This window comes from Nothoprocta perdicaria, unplaced genomic scaffold, assembly GCF_003342845.1.
Source record: "Nothoprocta perdicaria isolate Ctin4 unplaced genomic scaffold, notPer1 scaffold_3, whole genome shotgun sequence".
In the NCBI taxonomy this organism is placed as follows: Eukaryota; Metazoa; Chordata; class Aves; order Tinamiformes; family Tinamidae; genus Nothoprocta; species Nothoprocta perdicaria.
The window spans coordinates 786,620-794,542 of record NW_020455532.1 but is presented as its reverse complement, the minus strand read 5'-3'; the positions used below and the strand labels follow the sequence as shown (position 1 = coordinate 794,542).

The 7,923-nt window shown below is 56.6% G+C and overlaps 1 protein-coding gene across 1 annotated transcript; it reads left to right on the top strand.

Moving 5' to 3' along the window:
- Positions 1–473: 473 nt before the first annotated feature.
- On the top strand, positions 474–7,363 carry CUNH20orf96 (chromosome unknown C20orf96 homolog). The gene is made up of 11 exons (XM_026042158.1): positions 474–514; positions 691–808; positions 1,122–1,264; positions 2,189–2,347; positions 2,904–3,003; positions 3,415–3,572; positions 3,684–3,785; positions 4,636–4,719; positions 4,977–5,095; positions 7,097–7,196; positions 7,285–7,363. Exons 1-10 carry the CDS (start codon positions 494–496, stop codon positions 7,155–7,157), a joined length of 1,065 nt encoding a protein of 354 aa, XP_025897943.1. The 5' UTR covers positions 474–493; the 3' UTR covers positions 7,158–7,196; positions 7,285–7,363.
- Positions 7,364–7,923: the final 560 nt, after the last annotated feature.

The window sequence follows — 7,923 nt, the reverse complement described above, 5'->3', positions numbered from 1 at the left end:
CGGACGCGGCAGCGCCACCCGCAGGGCGCGCGCGGGGCCGCCCCCGCCGGGGTAACCGGGGGCGCGTGGACGGGGGGATCCCCGTAAAGGACGGGCAAAGGGGGCTCCCCAGGGGGCGGGGGAGGATGGGCAGGGGGGCTCCCCATMGCAGAGYRGCMTGGGGGGCTGCCCAGCTCCCCATGGGGCGGGGAGCATGAGCAGGGGGCTCCCCATGGAGCAGGTTGGTTGGACAGGGGGGCTCCCCATAGCAGAGCAGCCTGGGGGGCTGCCCAGCTCCCCATGGGGCGGGGAGCATGAGTAGGGGGCTCCCCATGGAGCAGGGGAGGGAGATGGAGATGGGGAGGGCACTGCGGGTGCCACAGTGACACCCCGGGGCGTCTCTGCCCCTCTGCTCTGCCTGGGGCCCGGGGAGCTCGTCCTGCCCGGCCTCATCCCCTGTCCTTGCAGAGCCTGCACGCTCGGGATGGATGAGCAGGGCCTGCTCCCAAGTGCTATGGAGGACTTAAGGAAAACAGTAAGTGTGCTGCTGCAGAGGGGTTGCTGGCACTGCGATTGCTGAGGGACACCGGGAAGCCCAAGGGGCTGCACAGGGGAGTCGGGGAGAGGGGAAGTTACAGAGGCCTCTGCTCGCAGGGCTGCCCACAGTAACGTCCTGTCTGTGTCCTGTCCTGTCTGTTATGGGGACTTTAGGATTACAGCAAGTGGCAGAAGGCAGAAGCAAAGGAGAAGAAATCTCCAGCCCGCCAGTTGACTTTGCCACCGATCACAAGCGAGGGCAAGAAGAAGAAAGGGAAGAAAAACAAGCCAGGTTGGCAGGTGCTCCCCTCGTGCAGCACCCTGGGTCACGCCACGCTTGCCTTCAGCCAGCGCTTTCTGCTGAGAGCATTCAGCAAAAGCCCCGAGAAACGCAGGGGGAAATGCTGAGGATCAGGAGGGAGGGCCTGGAAGGACCTGGGAGCAGACACAGCCCCCGGGCTGCTGCTCCTGCTGGGGTTGTGGTGGGCACAAATCCAGTCTCACGGTTTTCTTTTTGTTTCCCCACCTACATATGGCAGGAGATAGTTGATGAAGGCATTGCAGCTGCACCTTGTAATAAACACGGGGCTTTTCTGTTTTACCAGTTACATTCAGGTTGAATAAAAACCCACCGTTGCCTCTGAAGGCATTACCAGCCCAAGAGAAACATGGAAGTTTCGCTCAGAAGAAATCATCACTCAAGGCTGATGAATTGTCTAAAAACTTGGAAGATATCAGGACTATCAAGGTACATGAGACAGATGTGCTGTGATGTAGATAGCAGGTCCGTACAGTTACTTGGCTGACTTTACAGAGGGAATCCTAGCAGTCTGATTCAGCCTTGCAAAATGACACCTGATTATTTATTAATACACCATACAAATATACTTTTTTTTAATGCTAGTGAAATCCAAACTTGATATTGTCTTTTAAGAAAAATGAAGAGAAACTGAGAGAGAGTCCAGAGTGTAGCAACAGGAATGTGAGATTGAGGAAATGTGACCTATTAGGAAGGGCTGTCAGAGTCAGGTTTGCTTAGTCTAGCAAAGAGACGGTTGAGGTAGAGGACATGACMTTTTAGTAGGAAAAGGTGTTTGTAAAAGTGTCCATGATTAGTTGTTGTTCACTGAGTTTTGGCAAAGATGAGAAAAAAAAATAGCCAGGATTGCATAAGGAAGATTGCAGATTGTACCTATCAAGACGGTGAAACAGCAGAAGATACCGTGGATCCTTTTGTTTGGAAAGCTTTAAGAACAAGTTAGGGAACCATCTCCGGGGAGGAGTGCTGTGAGCTGTGATTGCTCCTGCCTCCGGGAGCAGAGGGGATCTGSGGGTATCCCTGCCTTCCAGCTGCACAGTTCATTGACTCTGTGAGCACGGATGCACTCAGTGCACTCAGTGCACATGGGCAGCTGGGGGCAGAGCCGCGGGCTGGGAGCGCAGGCTGCGGAGCTGCAGGGTGAGCGCGGTGAGGCCACGACGTGCTGTCGCGCGTGCCCTGGCAGCGAGGCCGGCGGCCGTTGTGTGCTTCATGGCGCCACGATGGTTGGGGTCCTGTTGCTGCTGGCATGGTGGGACAGAAACCGTTYGGGAATGGCAGACAATGCCAGGAAAACTCCGCGCGGGCGGGACTGGTGGAAACCACAACCCTTTAACCCCCAAATTCCTCCAGCATCTGGCCAAGTTGAAGACGAGTTTCATAGAGAAACTGAAGCAGCACTGTGCCTACCTGGCAGAGACCAACTGCAGGTTGGTGGAGGACATTCAGCACACCGATGACCACACCGCCAAGCAAGCCAGAGACCTGCTGCAGCAGTATGAATTGTTTGGGGTGAGGCTCTAGTGTTGGCCAACGGAGCCGGTTCAGTAGAATGCAAAGCTGCTGTGTTACACCTGGTTGTGCCCATGGAGGTGGGTGCTCCGCACGGCCAGAGGGTGCCTTGAGCACTGCCCGGGCTGCAGGAGCTCTCTGATGCCGCAAGATCATCGAATCTTAGAATCAGTAAGGTTGGAAGGGACCTTTAGAGATGATCTAGTCCAACCTTCCTGCACATGCAGGGTCACCTAGAGCACGTGGCAGATCCTGAGAGGTTCTGTTGCTGAACCGTGTTTTAAAGCCACAAGAGCATCCCAAGCATAACTGTTCCAAGCCACAGATCTCGTAACAGCCCAGACACTTCCCTCCATATGCGCCTGGCTCCTGGAAGCACCAAGGCACCCCCAAGCACAGCTCCTGCACTCCCTGCTGTGCACACGCTGACCGTAGCCCGAGCAATGAATTCCCTTTTGCTGTTAATGCAGGCAGCAGCATGAGAGAGAAACATCAGGGATGCTCTAGGGGGACATTTCTGAGCTCCATGGAGTGATCACTGAATTTCTCTGTGCAGACAGTCCAGTCAACAATGCAGAACTTCACTCAGAGCTGTCTGGATATGGCAAGAGCAGAATTTGAAGAAACGGAAGAAAAAATGAAAAAGAATTTGGGAAGTAAGTTGCTCACATCAGTGCAAAGCAGACCGTGCACCATGTTACCTTTGCTTTCCATCTCGTTGGATACAAAACACTGCGTTGGTGGSATAAATGTCAAGCAATTCCATTTCTGAAAAGCAAACCCAATGCTCCGTGGGCTTGATCTTCCTGTCAGCGATGACCAGGGAAGCGCAGAGCCCTGCGAGCCGTCAGCCCATGCTGAGGGCAGGAGGAAGCATCTCCTGGGCAGCCGTTTGCTTGCCTGGATCCTTGTTGAGGCAGGCTCTGGTCAAAAGTGGTGCGACTAGGGGCTTGTTTTCCCAGTTCCCATGTGGTACCTCATGCAAATACAGGAAAGAATCCATAGCTTCACAAGGGAGTGAAGCTCCAGCCCCAGGGCTGACATTTCCTGCTTTGACTTCCCATCAGAACTGCAGCAGCAGCTGGATGAAGCCACCTCAAAGGTAGAGGTTCTCCAGGACGAACTTCATATGCTGCGCAACTACATGGACAGGGAATACCCAGCCAAAGCCGTCCGGATTGCCTTCCTGCTGCRCAAGATCCAGAACCTGAAGGAGCAGCAGCAGGTGCTGAGATCCTCCTTCCCTTCAGCGCTGCAAGGAAATAGCAGGGGTGGAAGGGGGGCAGTGTCTCTCTCCCCTAGTCCTTCTGTTTTGATGCACCCTTTCCTCTCTCAGCACGAGATCGATGAGACGGAAGCGCTGGGAAAAGCCTTCCTGGAAGAACTGGCCATGAAACTGCGGGTGGAGCAGAAGGAGCTGCTAGACAACGTCGTGGAGGTTGGTGCACTTCATTGGCTTCCTCCGCAGGGACCRGTCCCGTGTTAAACACAGGGGATTCCTCACTTTGCCCGTCAGCAAGAGCGCAGTGCAGACAGTGAATAACAGCAGTTATTCACTGAACTTCACAGCAGTGCCTGGAGCTGCTGGCCAGGGAATGGGGAAGCGCTCCCACGTTCCTGCAGTAGTCGGATGAGGTGAAATATTCCCGGATTCATGGCCGAGAGCTTGCCCTGTGAAGGCGAGTGCAGTGTCACCCAGCACTCACGCTGCTTTCGTGCTCCCTGCTTTCCTACAGTGCTGAGGTGGCTGCTTGCAGCTTGTGACAYGTACATTTGTAGTAAATCCATGGGAAAACTAGACTGTGTGCAGCACTGCAGAGCAGGGACTGTTGTCGCTCTCCGTGACATTGGTAACTCCTTTCGTACAGTTTCTCTTGCCTGATGCCCCTAGCACTGCTCCTGTGCTAAGAACTTCATGCACTCTGTAGATGTTGGCCACCGGCTTCTTTMGCAGCTCGCTCTGCTGCCGAAGGGCGGCTGTCCCCTTCTACAGGTGAATGTGTGAGCACAGGCAATAGGAGCAATCCAAGCAATGTGAATARGCTTTTCCCGGGGAACTAAATTGGATCTCATGATTTCCCAACTTGTTTCACGATCAGCATGGTATGGTCACTGTTATAGTCTATTTTTCAGTGCTGGAACCTAATCCCTTTTTCCAGTAGAAGCTATTTCCATGAAGAGTAACGCATCTCTTTGACGAGCTATGGCCAGCACTGGCACCTAACGGTGGTTTCACGCGAGCAGTTCCTGTGAACTTCCTTCAGCTSCTCTCCTCTTCCCCCACACAGGAGATATTAGAGCACCAGGATGGCCTGAAGCAGATGTTTATGAACAACCACATTCTGCAGTGCGAGGTGGAGAGGCAAAGGGAGGTGAGTGGTTTGGGGAAGAGCTGGTCCCCCYCGGCCGTGGCCCCGTGCAGGGAGGGTTTCGGTGCCGCAGCGGGACACGCTGCTTTCCGTTTCGTGGGCTGTTAAGAGCTAAGGGTGAGCAGCACAATAGATGTTTTAGGAAACCCTTAGGGATTTTCTTGCACGTGGAGTGTTTTCCAGCTCCACTGTTTGCAAATCTCTAAAAAGTCCTGCCTCTGTTGCAAAATAAAGAACTTTTGAAAATGTGATTCATTCAGATTATTAAAGACCTGGCAGATGAGATAAGTGAGCTGAAAATAAGCATCCGGACACTTCAGCAGAGCACGGGAGACCCGAGAGAGCTCATCTTTGCTGACGTTCTTCTCCGCAGACCCAAGTAAGCCACGATGCTCCCTGCGAGGTAGCTGTGCTGGCCATGGGGCAGGCCTGTTTCTGCCACCTCTGGTGGCACCGGGCACTTTCCTCTTCAGAGTCTATGGTGTTGAGCTCTAATAACCTCATGCCAGCCGTTTCCACAGACATGACACTTAAAGGCCTGTGACTACAGCAGCTCTTACCTTACTGTCCTTCTTACTTCACGCCTGAGAAACAARGCAGAGGGGTTGGGGTGGGCTTTGTGGGAGCATCGCTGCCAACACAGGTCCTTGACAGGGCTGATACTGGATGTAAAAACTACAAAGCACGAGGCGAATCTTCACTTACAGATTTATATGGAGAAGACTCTGCCAGCTGCTTCGCAGAAATACCAGGCTGTTGTCTCAGCAACTGGCCAGGCTTGTAGGCTGAAAGCAAACCAGCAGCTCGTGACATTTTATTCCACTGTCCCGTGGTGACGGGGCACCGCGTGGAGCACAGAACAAGCACAACAGCCTGCGAGCAGAGTCGGTCAGACTGGTTTTACCTTTGGGTATGTGGTTGTCTGAGTAAATAAGTGTGCCCAGCAGCATGCACACTTATTTCCAGCACGGCCTGTGCGAGCAGCTCCTGGGCACAGAGATGCCTTTAATGGGTGACTGCTCTTTAGCCCACGCTGCCGGGCCAGCTCCTCACTCACTCTGCGCTTCACACGCACAAACCGTTCACATTGCATGAAAACACAGGCCTTTGTGGTGGCACAGACTCGCTCAGCACGCTGCCGGTGCTGGAGACACTGAGCAGGGCTGGATYGGCCCCCTCTCAGGCCTGTGTTTTAATTGCAAGCCCGCTATGGCTGCAGAGCTGCGGAGACACGAGGGGAAGCAGGGGGAAGCCTGCAGAGTGTCAGGMGCCTGTGTGGGGAGCCTGACAATGGAGGAACGCAACGTAATTTTTTCAGATAAAAGAATGATAAAAAAGGGAATTAATTAGCTTCAACAGCTGGTGGAGCTGGGGTTACTGAGGGTGGCTGGGAAAAGAGTTAAAAATAGCAGAAAGGCCCAAGTGGAAAGTTTGTGTAACATCACAAGTCAGGCATTTGGTGCTTACCCGGCCCTGGCAGGCGGCAGCCCGTGCCAGGCCCGCACCAGTCTCGCTAACGTTCCCCACTGGCCTCCCTGGAACTTTTCACACGACTTCAGCAGTCCCTCCGTTCCCTAATTAACCCTTCAGCTGCAGCCACCAAATCTGGCTCTAGAAGGAGCCAAGTTACTCGTGGGCTGAGAGAGGGCTCTCGGGTACGMGGGAGCACGGAGGGCTCCCGCTGGCCCCGCTTGGGCTCATTCTGTGCCTGGCAGGGCCCTGCAGTCCGGGGGGGACATCCATTCCTAGCCGCRTTTCCCTTTCCCCTCTTTCAAAGCCAATTTGCAATCCCGGGTTGGATTCCCCTAGCAGCTCCAAGCTCTGCTATGGGGCTCCCTGGGAGCCCCGTCCAGGCTGGACCGGCCGCGGGTCGGAGCTCGCATCTCTGGCCCAGCGCGGGCACCACCTCTGTCTGCTCTTGGCAAGAAGCAGAGCAGATGCTCTGACCTGTTGTCTCCTGTCGGTCTTCCAGGACGGACAGGCGCTGAGCTGGAACCTGCAGCTTCTCCTTCCCGGGAAGCCTGGGCAGCAGCTGGGGGACTATCAAGGGGAGGCAGAAGAGGAGCAGAGCGGGATTGGGATGCGCTGCGGAGCCGCACAGGGCTCTGGTTCAACACCCAWTTGGTTTTAAAGGACCTTTACCCTTTAAAGTCCCCCAAATTGGGTCCATCTCCCTGGAAAYCTGTCCTGGAGTCCAGGGTTGGGAGACAGCGCAGGCTTCTCACCAGCTGCCCGTGCCCTGTGACCATGGGGCTACTGCACAGGGWCAGAGGCTCCGAGACCGGCCCGACTGCACTGAGCAGTCACTCGCCCTCGCCCTGCTTCTCACAGTCCCTGTGAGACTCTGCTGGTCCCCCGTAACTCTCCTCTCTCTGCTCAGGTGCAGCCCGGACGCTGAGGTCATCCTCAACATCCCCACGGAGGGGACATCTCTGCTGTAGCGCCAGGCTGCGCTCGCAGGGCTCTCGCATCTCGGCCAGGTTAGGACGGGGTGTCCTGCAGAGCCCTCCTTCACCCACCAGCTTCCTCATCCCAGCCCCGCTCATCTCCGAGGGAACGCGGAGGCAGAATCCCGCGATCTCCATTGCTACGATGCCCACTGCCCCGCGCTGGCCGCGCTCTGCGCTCACAGAAAGGAACACACTGCAGAACACGCTGCGAGACACGGGTTTGCAGCGAGACCCATGACAAGAGCTCCCGGTGGGGCACAACCAGCAGCGACCACTGCAGCAGCACCAAAGGAGTCACAGCCGAAGCTGGATGGGTCCTTTTCCTGAGGGCTGTGCGAGATCCGTGAGGCCCTCGGCGGTGCGAGGACGGAGAGCGCAGCGCGGGGCACTCGCCAAGGCCGGGGCCGCGTGCGCGGCGCTGATGCAGCAGCGCAAGGGCCCCGCGCGGCTCCCTGTGCTCAAATACAAACAGCTCCGTTTCCCCGTTCRAAACAAGCCCCGAGCGCTGCGCTTGGCCATAGGGCACCTCGGGGACGGCGGCGTCTTCCAAAGAGGGGCCGAGGGCGGCCCCGGCGGCGGGCAGCACTGCCCGCGGCCCTCCCCGGCCCGGGCCGCTCGCTCCTTACTTGGCCAAGGGAGCGGGAGCCGGGAGGGGAGCGGGAGCCGGGAGGGGAGCGCTGCCCCAGCCCGGCGGGGAGCGCGCCCGCCCGCACCGGCCGCCCCGACGGCCGCGGAGGCGCCTCCCGCCGCTGCTCCC